At 35.5% G+C, this 17,898-nt stretch overlaps 2 protein-coding genes across 4 annotated transcripts in view; both read right to left on the reverse strand.

The window, feature by feature from the left end:
* serinc5 (serine incorporator 5) overlaps positions 1-8,109 on the reverse strand; it is a 29,495-nt gene extending 21,386 nt beyond the window's left edge. Inside the window, exons 1-2 of one of the 2 annotated variants that reach the window (XM_067408140.1) lie at positions 7,677-8,109; positions 1,371-1,538 (exon numbers count right to left, since the gene is read on the reverse strand). In XM_067408140.1, coding sequence (XP_067264241.1) covers positions 1,371-1,538; positions 7,677-7,703 — 195 coding nt within the window. In that variant the 5' untranslated portion in view covers positions 7,704-8,109. The remainder of the gene's footprint in view (positions 1-1,370; positions 1,539-7,676) is intronic. The other variant, XM_067408139.1, reaches the window with a different exon arrangement.
* A 1,801-nt stretch (positions 8,110-9,910) lies between these two features.
* Positions 9,911-16,585, reverse strand: cdk7 (cyclin-dependent kinase 7). Of its 2 annotated transcripts, none has more exons than XM_067406674.1 (12): positions 15,357-15,488; positions 15,187-15,246; positions 14,694-14,727; positions 14,529-14,596; positions 14,376-14,444; positions 14,069-14,179; positions 12,938-13,056; positions 12,731-12,830; positions 11,508-11,594; positions 10,638-10,787; positions 10,416-10,560; positions 9,911-10,101 (listed from the first exon to the last, which is right to left on the reverse strand). In XM_067406674.1, exons 1-12 carry the CDS (start codon positions 15,420-15,422, stop codon positions 10,073-10,075), a joined length of 1,038 nt encoding a protein of 345 aa, XP_067262775.1. In that variant the 5' UTR covers positions 15,423-15,488; the 3' UTR covers positions 9,911-10,072. The 2 variants fall into 2 exon arrangements, with proteins under 2 accessions (XP_067262775.1, XP_067262776.1); XM_067406675.1 differs by lacking the exon at positions 15,357-15,488 and adding an exon at positions 16,564-16,585 and having other exon boundaries at positions 9,915-10,101.
* Positions 16,586-17,898: the final 1,313 nt, after the last annotated feature.

Here is a 17,898-nt window from a genome sequence, read left to right on the forward strand (position 1 = left end):
CAAAGTTGTTTGCCAAGCTTTCGATTAAATTTCATATTTGAAATCACCAATGAAATCTGACAACTGTCTCATAATTTTGTTTCTAAACGCTCAAATCATGCGCATGCGCAGTTCTAAATGTGCGTCTCTTATGTCTCATTTTGGAGATGCTTTGACTGTTTCTATAGGAACCGGAGCTTCTAACAGCAGCTGCAGTGACGCGATGTTGGCAATTGGCTCTTATTTAGAAGGCGGGACTTATTTCGCTATATTGAGCGTTGCACTTTCTCCCACTAAAAACAATACGAGTGACACATCATGTGTTATTCTATAGTCTTTGCTAAAACTCATAATGCTCATAATTAACTGGTTAACCAACAATAAGAATTTTGACTTATTAATACTATAAGTTTAATTATGTCTTAAACATTTTTAAAGTAATTTCTCAAGATTTTAAAAGGTTTGCTGCATGGTTAAATAATACACTACACAAAGACCTGATCTATAAAATTGTGTTTTTGAGAGAAAAAACAACATAAGTCCCATTTTATTATTACATTCAGAAATAATGTAAAATACCAGCAAATAATGCAAAATGTTTAAAAATATAAACATGAAGCCAAAACAAAATCATTTAAAGCAAAACTAAAACAGAAACTGGTGTTTGGCTTACGTAGCCTACCTCTCTCATTCAGCACAAATCCAAATGTTTTCATATCCGTTATGTATCTGGATGCTAAACTTTTATTTATACATAAAATAACACGGCATAGAAGCCATTTTCTTTTGAATCTGACTCCACTTATGGTATATAAATGTTTCTACAACAAGAAAGTTCTAGAATCATTTATATTTCTACATATAAATGTTTCTACAACTTTTTTCCTACAAGTTTTTTGCCATTATTCCACAACAAATTTGAACTGATAAAACTGATAAAATTCACGCCTCAAACTCATTGCATCGGTTGAGCAAGAAGTTGACATGTCAAACCCACACAGAATCTACAACCACAGACCTTCACTGAAAAGACCACAGATTTTCAATGACCGTCATTCACAAAGCTAGAAACATCCCTTTCCCTATTGTGTGTTCATTTATTTGAGTAACTTGACTATTCTTTTATTTACCAATAAGTGCAGTTCTTTAAGTTACCAAGTGCAACACTCTCCGCTCTGATTAACACATTTAAACCCATTTTCCTCTCTTTTGCTGATTTTACCCCCCAAAAAGCACAGAAAATATGATTGAAGCATGCCAAACCAGTATGACTTGTTTATATGAGTTGCCACCCACTGCTGCTGACCTGAGACCAGATTTAATGGTCTTTATATATGAGGGAACCTGATACGAAAAAAATGCAAACTGAGAAGCTCTGAACAAAGACTCACATGTTCTCGCATTGCAGTCTCCACAGTGGGGGACATCATGATGACACAGGTCACCGTGACCAGCATGAAGAAGAGGGCGTACATGAATCGTGTCGAGGTGGACTGTTTGATCTTGGGACAACAGCCGCAGCATAGGGAGCAGGCAGCCGGTCCACAGCAGCAGGCCAGCTGCAGAAAAACATCAGATGAGTGAGTGGGACACATGCAAGTGCTTAATAATAACAGGTCACAAACCATCAGAATGATTTACAATTAAACAATGGATTTTAAAGCACATTTACACATTGAAAAGTATAAAATAAAGCGGTGTTACAGTAAACCAAGGGCAATGACAAAATCTTTTTAAAATGAAGTAAAATTTTAATTGCTGCTAAAATAAATCAATGTACTGTTAAACTGAGGAAAAGAATTGGGGGGACTATGAACATCTTATTGGCCAGTAACCCCTTTAGCAGCACAAATGCCTCATTCCTATTGGCTGTAAGCAATAGTAGAGCTGGGCTGTTACTATGAAGCAGTTTGAATCACATGACGCAAGATACAGACATAACATGAGGCTCCGAGATCAGATTGAGTGGATACAGTATCAGAACAAATGTCCCTGGAAATCCTTTAATCTCTTCATTTCCAGTTCACAGACAAGATTATGCAAGCAGAGAAAGAGGGATGGATAATATGACATGCTTTTTATGTTTATAGGATGTCATGAATACATAAAATGTATAAATATATTACATCATTTCACATTTTGAACAAAATTATTTAACAAATTTATATTACAATGTTTAAAATAATAAATTAATATAAGATAATATAATATAATATAATATAATATAATATAATATAATATAATATAATATAATATAATATAATATAATATAATATAATATAATATAATATAAATGTGTAATATGTATTAGGTTTCTAGATCATACCATTTCTGTCTTATTCTGTTGCTATTATCCTAAAGTTATTTTAATAATAATGATAATATTATGTGATGTTATGTATTTTTATAAAGTACAAATTCATCAACCAAGGAGTGAGATTTTTTTTTTTAATAAAAATATTTTATTGCATGACTTGTCAATATTAAAAAAAAAAATCATAATATTTAATGTGGCATTTTCTAAAAATACACCAATTTATATACTATACAGTAATGCTGATAATCCTCTAGAAAACACTAGAAGCCTAAATGTTCATGAATTTGACAGTAAACAGCACATCATGTGATGACAGACCAGCAGAGGAGTCAAAGCAAAGGCACCCTATCCCCAACAATCAGGACGACACATCCCCCTCTCCAGACAACAGGTGGTCAGCATGAACGACCCCGACCAATGACCCCGTCCCATTCCTCCACAGCACCTTGGAGTCCCACTCACTGATCAACACTGGTCGAGTGGGACAGCACTCTACATCCTCTCGCAAACAAACCATCCCCCACATCTCCTGCCCCGGAGACAGTTCTCAACCCCCCACAAAGAGCCCTTCTCTTACCCTCTCCCACAACCAGCAGGGGGTCTGGTTGAAAGGTGACGGACTACGGGTGAGGACAATAACCTATGGACATTGTTTTCCTAATGATTCGGGCTGGGAATTTCTCAAGCTCCTCAGAAGTGTGTGGAGAAGCTTTTTGAAACTGCATCCAAAAGTTGGAAGAATATTGTGTTGTAGCAAACAGATTCCAGGTTTGTAGTCCCACTGTGTTTACACCCCACAGAAAAGCAGACCATAAAATAAAGATCTCAAAGCTATTAGAAAACTGCTAGCTGCTTAAAAGTTATTTTACTTCCATAACAAAAAAAAATTAAAAAAAATAGCAAGGCAGTCAAATATATGCAATGTCAAATCTCTGGATCAAAACACAGGCAAAAAAGCGATAAAAGCATTGCTTATGCACATGTAAAATAACGCGATCATCAAACATTAAACAGCATATAAATCAAAACTACCTAAAGTTACCAAATCAAATGTCGACCAAGGATGAGTTATAGCACTGTGCAAGCTCTGAGGGTGTTGAGGCTTTCTACTCCATCTAACTTTTCTCATCATTCTGAATCCAATCTGTTTTTGTCTAAGACTACATCCAAAGTTTTTTGTTCAAAATGTTGCTTTTGTTTTTTGTTTTTTTTTTTACTTATACACATTCAAGTGTTAATAAAAATAAGAACAGAGCGGAGCAGAGGCTCTGTTCTTTCTTTTGATATATTGTATGTTCAGATATTCAAACAACAAAATATTCTGGAAGCCATGAAAAATTTGTGAATGATCAAAATGCTAGCGTTGGCTGGCAACTTTTTAAAAAAACGCTGGCGGGGGAAAGAGTTAATTGCTACTGTTTAATTAATAGAAAAACAACAAAAAAAGTTACAATTATAAATTTTACACTTTCAATAAATGTTGAAAAATCATCATAACTCACTTAAAATGCTAGTATAGTTCTTATAGTTCTTTCCATATAGTTTTTTCCACCACTCATATGTTAATATTCATTAATCTGTATAACAATTTGTGTGTTGTAGCTCTGTGTTTTATTGGTTGTTGTCTCTCGTTTTCCTTTACACTCCACAGCTTTACATGCCTATTTCTTGAGATTTTTTCCAGCTCTGAGTTGTGAACGACCAGGCTAAAAGGGGGGGGGGGTTATGAGACTTTAAACTTCAAGTATTGCGATAGTATCGTATCATGAGTTCGGTATCGTGCATTGTATCGAACCATGACACGAGTGTATTGTTACACCCATATTTGTCAGCCAAACAAATTATCAGACACAATTTAAACTGATCCCTGGTGCATGTTGCAAATAGCCAAGAACATTAAGACACATTATCTGATACTAACTGAGCTCACGTACTATCACTGTCGAAACTCGAAAGCGGACAATTAATCTATAGTCTCCATGTCATGAATAGCTGCTTTGTGGGTCTGTTAGCCAGGCAATTGTACAGCTGAGGCAAAAATGTATTACTCCACTGTTTGAAGTGGACACAGAAAGTGCTCTTTTTTTCCAGTGTGAAGAGTACCCATAGTAACACTGAAGAGTCAAACCTTCCCAACTAGAATTGCATGGCACAATGTTGATGGATGGATGGCGATTGCTTGACAGCTTTTTCAATTGCAAATACAGAGTAATCCAAAGGCTCATGGGAAAAGAGCAAACACCCTCTAAGATGGTAATAGAGATGTGTAAAGGATGGAAGGGAGAGAATGTCTCACTGCTACCCGAAAAGTCAACACAAATAGTCCTGCCACAAAAGCCAACTTTCAGCTCGCTAGAAGAAATCACTAGCCGAGATTTGAAAATGAGGTAATGATGTCCCTTTCTGCACAGAACTGCAACAGTAATGACATGAATGTTTACACAGCACAATGTTATTGGGCAATGAAACCACCTTTTTTATGCAGAATGCATCATTACGACTGATTCATAAGACAGTCATCCATGACTTAAACCCAGACATCTGAAGGAGATATCACGATTAGAATTCTATAACATTTCCCAGCAGGACAAAACAGAAAGTCCAATCAATAAACTGGGAAGCTTTTCAGACGCTTCAAAACAACAAAATGCCACAAAACATCATAATAGTCTGCTTTAGATATTGATGTTGATTAGTTCTGGCTTCTTCAAACTGTTGCTAGATGTCTTAAAGATATTTCACCCAAAAATGAACATTCCCTCATGCCATTCCAGATGTACATGACTTTCTTCCATTAGATAAACACAAACCAAGATTTTAGAAAAATAATCCATCTCTGTGGCCCTGTTTACACCTGGTTTTAAGATGCATTTTGGTCGATTGGATCAGAAGTGGACAACACTAAATACAGGTGTAAACGGGGTCTAAAATGTTTTGAACTTGTCCACATTTGACCACTTCCAGAGGTAGTCGAAAACACATTCAGCCAGATTGCTTTTGTAGTGTAGACACTCATGTGGTCGAATGCATTCAAACAGCCACAAAAGACCACCTAATGCGTAAACATTATGGGAAGCGGGACGGGATTTAAACTTTGTCGGCTGGAGACCTAACTTTGGTTGTAAGACCAAAAGGTGACGCTTCAAAAACCACACAAAGCGATCACGAGGGTAATCCCCAGTCGATGAATCTATATCTTCTGAAGTGAGATGATATGCATGTTAGAAAAATGCAAATATTATACTAATAAAATAAAATGTACTAATAAATATACTTATAAAATATTAGGAAAAATTTTAATATTTTAAACTTCTTTAACTGTAAACCATTGCTTCCAGCAAACTGTCATTCGCATGTTCGTGAGAGTCAAGCGTTACATCAGTACTATGTTAAGCATGAAGCTTTACAACATAATGACATTTATATCAAGAACCGCATATGGCAGTTTGCTGGACGTGATGGTTTTAAAGAAGTTTAAAATATTTGTAGGATATTTTTCTAACTATCTAGCATATAGTTTCATTTCAGAAGATATTGATTAATCCACTGGGGTTGTACGGATTACTGTCATAATCACTTTGTGTGGTTTTATCGTTATTCGTTGACGTGGACGTTAATAGTTACCGCTTTCTTTATAGCTGTCGTTCTTAGTTCAAACGGGTCTGTCTGTTAAAGGGGAAAAACAAGAGCTCAGCTGTGAATGAGTGCCTCCAACAAAAGAAGTGTAAAAGAGTTTTGAAAAGGTACTATGAAACTGACAAGTAAATACAACTGTACAAGTACAAGTTGACCAAAAACCCAATGAAATGAACAGAAATGAATCTCACCTGATCACATTGGAAGTACTGAATTAAAGGGAAATTACTTTTGTCATCAGTTACTCACCCTAATGTTGTTCCACATCTGTATGACTGACTTTCTTTTTTGTCCATTTCAGTGAAAATGTCAGTAGGCCCCTATGTTGTTTTGGACCCCATTGACAAAAACGAAAGTCAGTCATACAGGTTTGGAACAACATGAGAGTGAGTAAATAACAACAGAGTTTTTCATTTTTGCGTGAACTATCGCTTTAAATTATTGACAACACAGCTAAATTATACTGTCCAACTTGTGTTATGGCACTTTAAATGCTTTGATATTATTACAGTACCATGATTTCAACCATTTAATTTAATGTTAATAAACGCTGCTGTTGTCCTTGGTGTAAAGAGGGAATAAATTACCGTCAAAGTTGAATCAACAGTTAAACTAAGCGGGTCATCTAATGATAGCAATTAGTTAACAAACACTTCGACTACGCAATACCAATCCCCCCCAACTCCACACATTTGTGGGGCCAGTGGCTCCTGACAAGCTTAGCACTAATGAGACAACACTATTGATGCTGAACACTGACTGCAAGCTCTCTCTTTCCATTGCTAATCTTATGCAAACAAGAAGCCACATGGATCCAACCAGGAAATGAAAAGACCACCCGCGGATACCACCACGTACAAATGGGCTACAAGACCCTCAGAGAAATTAGTGCACTGAGAATGTGAAGAAGACAATTACATTGTCAGTATCATTCATTTTCCATTTAGATTTGAAGGGTTTCCTGGTGGAGTGTCCAATACCATGCGTTTTATTTAATCTTATCAAATTTAATTTACAAGTATGGTTCATTTGGATAGATAGAGACACATATTTGTTCTGACCAGAATGTTAAATGAGGACAAAAACATGAAATACGGTCAATAATAGTTATGACATAATCCCCGACCATTAGAACAAGTCATGATAAAATTCTGGTCAATGGAAACCATCACCCTGTCGATTAAAAAACAACAACAACAACAACCTTAAACCAGGCTAAGATGGTTTGCTAGTTTTATGTGGGTTCTGACGAACTGAAAAATGGCACAAAGCCATCTAAAACCAGGTAAAAGACTAGTTTGACCTGACTATGAGACCATCAAAACGTCTTAGGGTGGTTTTAATCTTTTTCACCAACAGTATATGATCTTCATAGTCATAACGGGCTTGAAATAATAACTAATAACTAGTTTTGTTAAATGAATACTGGACTAAAATAAGGATTTTATGACAATTTTATTTACTATATTCATCAAATAATGATGTAAAGCAAATTTACTATCGAGAACTCATAGCTGTTAACTCGTATGGATGACACTAAAAAGCTGCTTGTATATACTTATAACTGAAACATTAACAAATATATCACGTATTTGAAAAGAACGTAACTTTTATTATTAAACTTCTTCTAAACCATGTGTGTACATCAACATCAAATGCTACAGAAAATAATTTTAAATAGGAGAAACCGAGTGCTCCGCGCAGTTCACGACGGTGACGTTTATACAGTCAATGCATCACTCACCTGAGATACACAACACGTGGTACACATGCTGACAACGAGGAAAATCCTCCTTTAGACACACTAATCCAGTTCAAATGTTGTTGTTCGTGAGATACTAAATAACGCGACCGTGGTTAGTGTCTTCTGTGGTCTCGCGCACCCGCGATCTGTGCGAGCGCGCCGCTGCTCACAAAAGACTGTGACGTGTATGTGTGTGTGTGTGTGTGTGTGTGTAAACGAGGCAGCGAGCAGCAGAAAAAGAGCTGGACTGCGTGGGGAAGTCTGCGAGATGATGGCCTAGATAAAACCGAAGTCAAAGCCGTGTTGGGTTACATTGGTGCTTTGTTGTTTAATCTCGTTTAGTATTGATCTCGCATCCAAATCAAATAAAACCCTCACCGTATATCACTTCCGCTATCGTCATAGGTTTCGAATTTCCCTTGACCACAATGACAATGAAAAGCAGTTATTTAAATTCCTATTGTTGCCCGACCAGGCCAAGTCTTAACAGGGAACAGGAACAAGCTTAAACTATGTATGTGTTATTCTTATTTATATATTGTTGTTATATATTATGCCAAAAAATGTGGTTTTACTTGTTTTGTTTGCATGTTGTTTAGCGGTTGATGGGTGGGAGTTTTGTTTGGATTTGCTCATACAGTCGTTCTCCAGTTGGCTGGCAGTGACAGCAAAAGAATGACGCTCCTTCACTGTGTTTTTGTTAAGTATGCAAATATGCAACATCTGTTTTCAACAGTGTATTTGTTCTACCTGTATTTATGAAAAGTATTTATGTAATACTAATGGGTTTTAAATGGTTGTTGGTTAAATGCTGTCTGTACTTTTTAAACTTACAACATATCAAAACAAAGTGTTGATGAAGTGTAGCCAGTTCACTGAGAAACTGATCATCAGTCAGAGATGAGTTACAGACAGGGCTGACAAAACAGCACCTCCTTCAGGACTAATGCTGCAGTTTCAAAACAAATCAAACTGCCTCAAAAAAAAAAAAAAAAAAAAAAGGACAGACCAAGCGGTTAACTATTAAAGGGTTAGTTCACCCAAAAATGAAAATTCTGTCATTAATGACTCGTTCCATCATGTCGTTTCACACCCGTAAGACCTTCGTTCATCTTTGGAACACAAATTAAGATATTTTTGATGAAATGCGAGAGGTATATGACTTAACTGATTTAACTGACACTTTCAAGGTCCAGAAAGGTACTAAAGACATAGTCCATGTGACTGCAGTGGTTCAACCTTAATTTTATGAAGCGACAAGAATACTTTTTGTGTGCAAACCTCTCGGTTTTCATCAAAAACATCTTAATTTGTGTTCTGAAGATGAACAAAGATCTTACAGGTGTAGAATGACATGAGGGTGAGTATTAATAAATGACAATTTTCATTGTCACTGAAACTCTCAAGATCCAGAAAGGTACTGAAGACATATTTAAAACAGTTTATGTGAGTTCAGTTGTTCAATCTTAATATTATAACGCGATAAGAATAAATTTTGTGTGCCAAAAACCCCCCCAAATAACGACTTTTCAACAATATCTAGTGATGGGCGATTTCAAAACACTGCTTCATGAAGCTTCGAAGCTTTACGAATCTTTTGTTTCGAATCAGTGGTTTGGAGCACCAGTCACGTGATTTCAGTAAACGAGGCTTCATTAATGCGATCCGAACCACTGATTCGAGAAAAAAAAAGATTCGTAAAGCTTCAAAGCTTCATGATGCAGTGTTTTGAAATCGTCCATCACTAGATATTGTTGAATACAGTCATTATTTTGTTTTTTTGGCGCACAAAAAGTATTCTTGTCGCTTCATAATATTAAGGTTGAACCGCTGTAGTCACATGAACTGTTTTAAATACGTCTTTAGTAGCTTTCTGGATCTTGAGAGGTTCAGTGACATTGCTGGCAATGGAAACTTCACTGAGCCATCAGATTTCATCAAAAATATCTTAATTTGTGTTCTGAAGATGAACGAAGGTCTTATGGGTGTGGAACGACATGAGGGTGAGTAATTAATGACATTATTTTCATTTTTGGGTGAACTAACCCTTTAACAAGGACTTGAGAAAATTAACTTGAAATTAAATCCTTACAAGCATAACTTAATAAATTTTTTTATTATTTTAAATTATTACTTAAAATTATATATGCTTTTCTTATAAATGCTAAAAATCTTGGATGATTACTAAATATAATAGTGGCATAAGTGGGGGTGATGTGCATAACTAATTAAAACAGACCAGAGGCAAAACTACATTTTTCTATAATTTAATATTTATAGTACATAAAAAAAATAATTGAAAAACTGATTGACACATAAATACGATCATTCCGCAACTGTTTCCATTCATGCAGGACCACAGCAGCACCAGTGGAAGAAAACAGCATCCAAATCACTCAGAACACCAGTTTCTTTTTAAGGGTACCTAAGAAATAGAATAGGAATAAATTTGACTTTCGATTACAAACTTCATTACCATGCGTGACACCATTTTAATTAGACATTATCGTTATTCGTTATACATCGGTGTCATCTAAACAGAGCAACATTAATCTGGAAAATGTTAACATTACATCCAATAAATCATTGAAGAATGCAGTTTAGCAGCACTGGAATTGATTATTCTGAACAATTAGGCATTTCCCTTGGAACACTGTGTAATATAAACCACACTGATAGTTCCATTAAAGAAACAAACATGGTATCAGATTGATCAAGTGTTTGTGCATGTTTTTTCACCCTGTTCAATACTGTCACGTTTTCTCTTGATTCCAATCAACAGGTTTTCTTTCTCTTTCAGGGCTTCTGTTGAGGAGTTTGGTCTGGGAAGCTGAGGTCCTGGGGTTGGTCCTGGTCTATTACTGAAATACCTCATCTTCAAAGCCTGAAACAAGAGCATCCATTCATGCACTCTTTCTAATGTAGATTAGCTTTAAGCATTAAGATTCAGTTGATTAGCACCTGTGAAGCTGTAGTGCGTGTGCAGGGGTTAAAGGTGAATAACCCCTTCAGGAGCTCCAGAAGGTCATCACCAGCTGCGCTGAAGATGTGCTCCAGTGGCGTGCCAGGAAATAGTTTAAATGACACGTAGTCTGGGAGACTGGACATCCCCTAAAACAACAACCAGCACAAATTTCTGATTCCACCTCATAGACACAGATTTCTAAAAGCCTCAAGATTGGACATATGCAACACTATTGATGTGTCCTTTTAGAGTATATCATGTAAAGGCCCAGTCACACCAAGAACGATAATGATATATTTTAAACGACTTGTTCTAAATTTAAAATAACAGAAAAGTCCAAACCACAACTTTTCACCTGATTAATGAATTATAATAAATTTTGCTTTAAAGAGCTCAAGCATTTAAAGCAGCTGACAAAATAACTACAGAGTCAGACTTGTCACCCAAAGGTTGCAGGTTTCAGTCTCAGTACTGGCAGGAAATGTAGGTGGGGGAGTGAATGAACAGCGCTCTCTTCCACTCTCATTACCCACAACTGAGTTGCCCTTGAGCAAGCCACCTAATCACTCCTCGGGTGCCGCAGCAAAACTGGCTGCCCACTGCTCCGGATGTGTGTTCACGGTGTGTGTGTGTGTGTGTGTGTTCAATACTCACTGCTGTGTGTGCGCACTTGGATGGGTGAAATGCAGAACACAAATTCTGAGTATGGGACACTATACTTAGCCGCACGTCATGTCACTTTTTCACTTTATTTGTTATCGTTCTTTGTGTGAATGGGCTTTAATGCTGGTTTGCTTTATTGAAATAAAGCTGAAGTAAAAAAAACTTACTTGTAATTGAGAGGTTAATAGATAACTACAACTCACAGGCCATGTGTCCTCTGTTGGTGTTCCCAAAGCTTCAAATATCTTTGTCAGCTGGTCCAAGTCTGAATCTCCAGCTAAAAATGGCAGCTAAAAAACAAGAACAAAACATTCTTAAAGTCACCATGAAATCAAAATGGACAATTCTTGTTTTTATAAGGAATATTGTAGTATTATGAATTATTTATCCATGCACATCATTTATTTATTTTTTTCTTATGCCCCTGTAATGTCTTATCAAAATACTTCCACTTCCTCTTGCAGTAACATCTCTTCTCTGATGACGTGTTTACTGGTGCGAGGGTGGGACAATCTGTCACTCACATGAGATTACAGCAATAGCAAACCACGACAACCCAATTAATTCCCGTTTAAAATACGTTAAAGGGATAGTTCACCCAAAAATGAAAATTTGATGTTCATCTGCTTACCCCCAGTGCATCCAAGATGTAGGTGACTTTTTTTCTTCAGTCGAATGCAAATTATGATTTTTAACTCCAACCGCTGCCGTCTGTCAGTCAAATAATAGCAGTGATTGGGAACAACTATAACAGTAAATAAAACTTGCTTAGACAAATCAAAATTAAAACCTGCGGCTCGTGACGACACATTAATGTCCTAAGACACGAAACGATCGGTTTGTGCGAGAAACCGAAACATTATTTATATAATTTTTACCTCTAATACCCCACTATGTCCAACTTCGTTCAGCTTCCTGTTAGTGAGGTCAAAAAACGCGTTCTGAAGACGGAAGTGATGTCTCGCCCATATACTTCAATGAGCGCGAGACATCACTTCCGTTGTCAGAGCGCGATCAGACCTCACTAGCCGGAAGCTGAACGGAGTTGGACATAGTGGTGTATTAGAGGTAAAAAATTATATAAATACTGTTCGGTTTCTCGCACAAACCGATCGTTTCGTGTCTTAGGACATCAATGTGCCGTCACGAGCCGCAGGGTTTAATTTGGATTTGTCTATGCAAGTTTTCTCAACTCTTATTGTTCAAGTTCCCAATCACTGCTATTATTTGACTGACAGACGGCAGCGGTTGCAGTTAAAAATCATAATTTGCGTTCGACTGAAGAAAAATAGTCATCTACATCTTGGATGCCCTGGGGCTAAGCAGATAAACATCAAATTTTCATTTTTGGGTGAACTATCCCTTTAATGGTCTATGATTTCAAAAGGGCCAAATGGCTTTAGAAACACTGGGCAAAGACACTCACCCTGAGTAAAAGCTCAGCAAGAATGCAGCCAACTGCCCACATGTCCACACCCACGCCGTACATCCTGGCACCAAAGAGAAGCTCTGGGGCACGATACCATCTGAGAAATACCACACAACATGAAAAATCAAACAATAGCATAAAAAAGAAGATGCAAGTAATATGGTTAACATTAACACATCAGAATTAGCAGAGACTTCTATACACCTTGTAACAACTTGATGTGTATACACTCTGTTTGGGCTTCCAAATGCTTTGGCTAAGCCAAAATCAGCAAGCTTCAAGACTCCATTCTCATCCAGTAGCAAATTATTGGGTTTCAAATCCTAAAAAAAAGGAAAAAAATAATGATGATGATGATGACTGGTTTTATTCAGGAGGAATGCTCACCAAAGTATGGAAGCTTGTTTTCGCCACTGATTAAAAAGTAAAAAAGTAATTGCGACTTTTTATCTTACAATTCTGACTTTTTCTTCAGAATTGTGCGATATAAACCCACATCTGCAAGATTTAGTCTGTGTTGTGAAATATGAACTTGCAATTCTGAGAAAAAAAAAAATCAAAATTGCTAGTAATACACTCGCAACTGCTAGAAAATGTCAGAATTGTGAGCTGAATTTTTTCTCAGAACTGGACCTGCAATTGCGAGTTTATGAGAAAAATCAGAATTGCAAGATATAAATTCGCAATTGCGAGTTTAAAAAGAGAAAAAAAATTAAAAAGTCAGAATTGTAAGATGTAAACTTGCAACTGTGAGGAAAAAAAAAAGGCAGAACTGAAATAAAAAGTTGCAATAATTTATTTTATTTTATTTTATTCCATGGCAGAAACAAGTTTCCTTACCATTTATTGGTTCAAAAACAGTAATTTTGTGGATTATTAGAAATTTTCTTGCAATTTAGAATAACTGTTCTTATTATGTCTATTTTAAAATTTCTATTTTAAATGTAATTTATTCCTGTGATGTTAAAGCTGAATTTTCAGCATCATTACTCCAGTCTTCAATGTCACGTGATCCTTCAGAAATCATTCAAATATGCTGATTTGCTGCTCAAGAAACATGTATTATCATTATCAATGATATAAACAGTTGTGCTGCTTAATTTTGTGATGCTTTTTTTTTTCTTTCAGGATTATTTGATGAGTAAAATATTCAAAGTACAGCATTTATTTGAACATTTGCAACATTGTAAATGTTTACACTGTCACTTTTGATAAATTTATTACATCTTTGAAAATCTACACCTGGAAAAGTATTCATTTCTTTTTAAAATAAATCTTACTGACCCCAAACTTTTGAACTGAAGTGTACATAACTAAAAACACAAAGCGCCTCACCCTGTGCAGGATCCAATGATTGTGCATGTATTCCAGACCTTGTAATGTCATTAGAATGTATGCCTTTATATTGGCTGGCGTCAACACGAGACTGGTGTCCTTTATGATCACCTGAAACAGACCATAATACAGCAATGTACTTATATTTTTCATTGTAAGTGCACTGACCAAACAAATGATAGGGCTGATAAACATCATGCTTTTGTGACATTGACGTTTATTCTTAATGGTTTTGCTCTGTGATAGGTTTGTTGTTGAAGTTACTGAAATGAACAATAAATGTAGAAGTGCATTACTCTGCCGTCACCTCGAGATCTGTCTCCATGAAGTCAAAGACGAGACTGATATTGGATTTGTGTCCAAAAGCATCCAGGAGCTGAAAGCAAAAAGCATGTCAGTATTATATCATAAACAACAGCAGCACATCTCAAAGGTTTATATGCATATAGACATGACTTACACCAATAATGTTGGGATGACTGAGCTCTTGCAACAACTTAATCTCTCGAAGAGCTGTTCTGTTGATGCCTAGTTAACAGAGGAAAATATGTAAGACAAATTAAACCGGTGTAAAATATATATATATACATATATAATTAAAGATTAAGATCGAACTAAAGCGCACCATCTTTGGCCTCGGTTCTGTGTCCCACTTTTATCTGCAAACAAGAAAATCACCTTTTGACATGATGGTACTGAAGACTGATACAAACAAAATGATAACCCTTTATCTCATTTGTTAACATTAGTTAATAGCTATCATTATCCAACAATGAGCAGTATTTTATTAAAGCATCTTTGCTAGTCTTAGTAAAAATATAATTGTTCATTGTGTTCATGTTAGTTCACAGCACACTGACAAATGTTAAAAAATACCACTTCTGATTGTATTAATGTATTAGTAGATGTTACAAATAACTAATAAATGCTGTAGAAGAATTCTTTATTGTTAGTTCATGTTAACTAACGTGTAGTTAACGAATATTAACTCATGAAACCTTACTGTAAAGTGTTACCAACAAAATCTATAGCAAAATATTGGGTAGTTGAAGATGATGAAAAGTGATGGTTTTGCCGCAATAATGGGATTCATTATTGTGTTAACTCAAGTGTCTTACCTTTTTAATAGCAACAATTGTGTTTGTGGTTTTGTCTCTTGCCTTGTACACAGTTGCAAACTGCAAAATAATGGTACAACATTATCTATGGCCAGTACTACGCACTGAACAAAACTGAAGATTATGCACCTGCAAGAGCAGCTCAGAAATATCAAAGTTATGTCGTTTACCTGTCCTTCACCCAGAAAGTCAAGCTTTTCATAGCGCTTCGCTCTAGACTTTACATCTAACGCCATGCTATCAACTGTATAACTGTTCTTTGTAAAAGCACACTTCCTTCTGTATTAAAGAGCACTTTATACTTCCGGGTCAAATAAAAGTCCCACAAGTGGAAACGGAAACCTCAAATGTTGTCAAACAGCTTGGAGATGTATTAGCCATTGACATTATAATAAACATGTCTATGGTATTAGCCTATATTAAATTGCATGGAAATTTATGCTGCATTTTTTTATAAAACATTTGATAATTTACTTTTTTGAAACAACAAATAAATACTTTTTATATTGTGCACATTTTGTGAGTAATATTACAAAATATATCATAAACGGACAATGATTTAAAGTAGCTTTTTTAATTTAATTTATATACAGAAGTCTATTTTAAATAAAATAAGACAGGCAGTTTGCAGATTACTGAGGACCCCATCCCTCACTGATATAAAGAAAATAAATATAATAATAATAAATAATATCTATCTTTCTATATATTTAGGATCTATTTACATGACGAATTTTTCATAAGCAAATCCTTAATCATAAATTCATTTTTTTTTTTTTTTTTTTTTTTTTGCTTGACTTAATGAGTCATTTCATTTCAAATGGTTGCTTTCATCATTTAATCACAAATCGATGTTGCGTATAAAGGCATAGAAAATATATTCCTGCAGAGGGCGCTGTTGTCAATGCAAAAACACGATCACGCATCTCTTTTCCTTTATGCCTATTTACTAAAAACTAAATATTAACAGATTAATAGGCTATACAATTTAAAACATAATCTGACCTAAAACATGTCCCGTTATGTAAACTAAGGACATGTTCTTCCATTTTCGTAGATTTATTTAAGTGGTCTCTCTTCAGTAGTCTTTCAGTCCTTCTATCCAGTATTCTGTTTGTAATCTATTTTATTCAGATACAAACACAAAATCAACAGTCAGCAATAGGCACAACACATTTCGATTATAAATCACAGTGTGTTCAACCAGCAGTGACAGCATTATTATTCTTTTATTGACACAATCATTATGAATCTTCACACAAGAATTTTGATATATTGATCATGCTAGTGTGTTTGGGAAGAGAAGTTTAACACTGTCTGTAAAGTGTAATTATTACACAATTGTTCTTCTAAAAACATATTTCCCCCCTTAGATACCTTTTTGTTTGACTTGTTTACTGTACGCCTTCTATCTCCATCAGAAGTTTCCCATCTCAACAGGAAGTGGTTAGCACAAGCTCTGTTCTTATGAAGACGCCCACTTCCTTTGACTTTGATAAACACATTTGTGGTTTTGTGCACTAACCCCATCAGATAAATTTTCTTAACTGCTGCTAAACCCAATGTCCTCAAATTACAGAATGATTTCTGACTGGTTTATAATGAAATTATACCATCCAGTATAGTGAGGAAGCGAGTTTTCTGATTGGTGAGAATAAAATCGTAGTTAAATGATGTTGAACTAGTCATTAATTTGCTTGAGAGACATCAGAGACTTCTTTTGTATCAGCTGCATCAGACTGGCCTCATTTGAAATGAGTGATGCAGCACATTTGTTTTCTTTATGTGCTTTGAATTTAAAGCGCAATATCTGTAACAAAACAAAAAGGCACTGAAATCAAATGCATTTTTGCACACATTTATTTAAATGCACACACATTTATTGAAGGCAGCAATGAACAATCCAGATACTCAGAGGGTATATTGTCAACACAAGTTTCAGTCATCGTCTCCTCTGTGAAGCGTATGATTGCTCATTGCAAAACTTCTAGATTTAATGGTAAGAAACTACTATGATTTTGAGTAAGTGAGAGTCTGGAGAGCGAATCATCCTCAGTCTGAACAGTCATTCTGAAGAACAGGTGAGCAAGTTTAGATAATTGTGAAACCATTAAAAAGGATTTTAAAACATTTTGCCATGGGCTGATATTGACATCTGTAGTTATTTTTGCAGTCCAAATCTAGTTTGTGAAACCTTAAACCATACTTAACAAGTCTCTTCTGAAAATTAAATTATGTAAAAACAATAGCGCAACACTGTAAAAAAAAGATTTGTTGGTTTAACTTAAAAAAAGGTAAGTTGCCTTCAAATTTTGAGTGCATTGAAATGAAAAACATTGAGTTATTACAACGAAGGTGATTGGTTTAATCAACAGAAACTCAATATATTATGTTATCTGAACCACATTAATTATTTAAGTCAATTTGACAAAAGAAAAAATGTTGTGATAACAAATCATGAAAGTAATTTTTTAAAGTAAAGCTGTCCAAAACATGCTGAGAATGTCAAAACACATCTTAAAAAGGTTTAAAAATATACAATTCTCAAAAGCCAAAAATAAACTGGTAACTTGTTCACTGTCTTATAGAGTTTCAATCTTCAAAATATCTATTTATAATACAACACTTCAGCAGCAAAGCCACAATCCTGGACATGTTCTGCAACCAACAGCTGTTGCTTCTTGAGACACTATGCATGTAACACGTCTGCTC

This window comes from Chanodichthys erythropterus, chromosome 13, assembly GCF_024489055.1.
Source record: "Chanodichthys erythropterus isolate Z2021 chromosome 13, ASM2448905v1, whole genome shotgun sequence".
NCBI lineage: Eukaryota > Metazoa > Chordata > Actinopteri > Cypriniformes > Xenocyprididae > Chanodichthys > Chanodichthys erythropterus.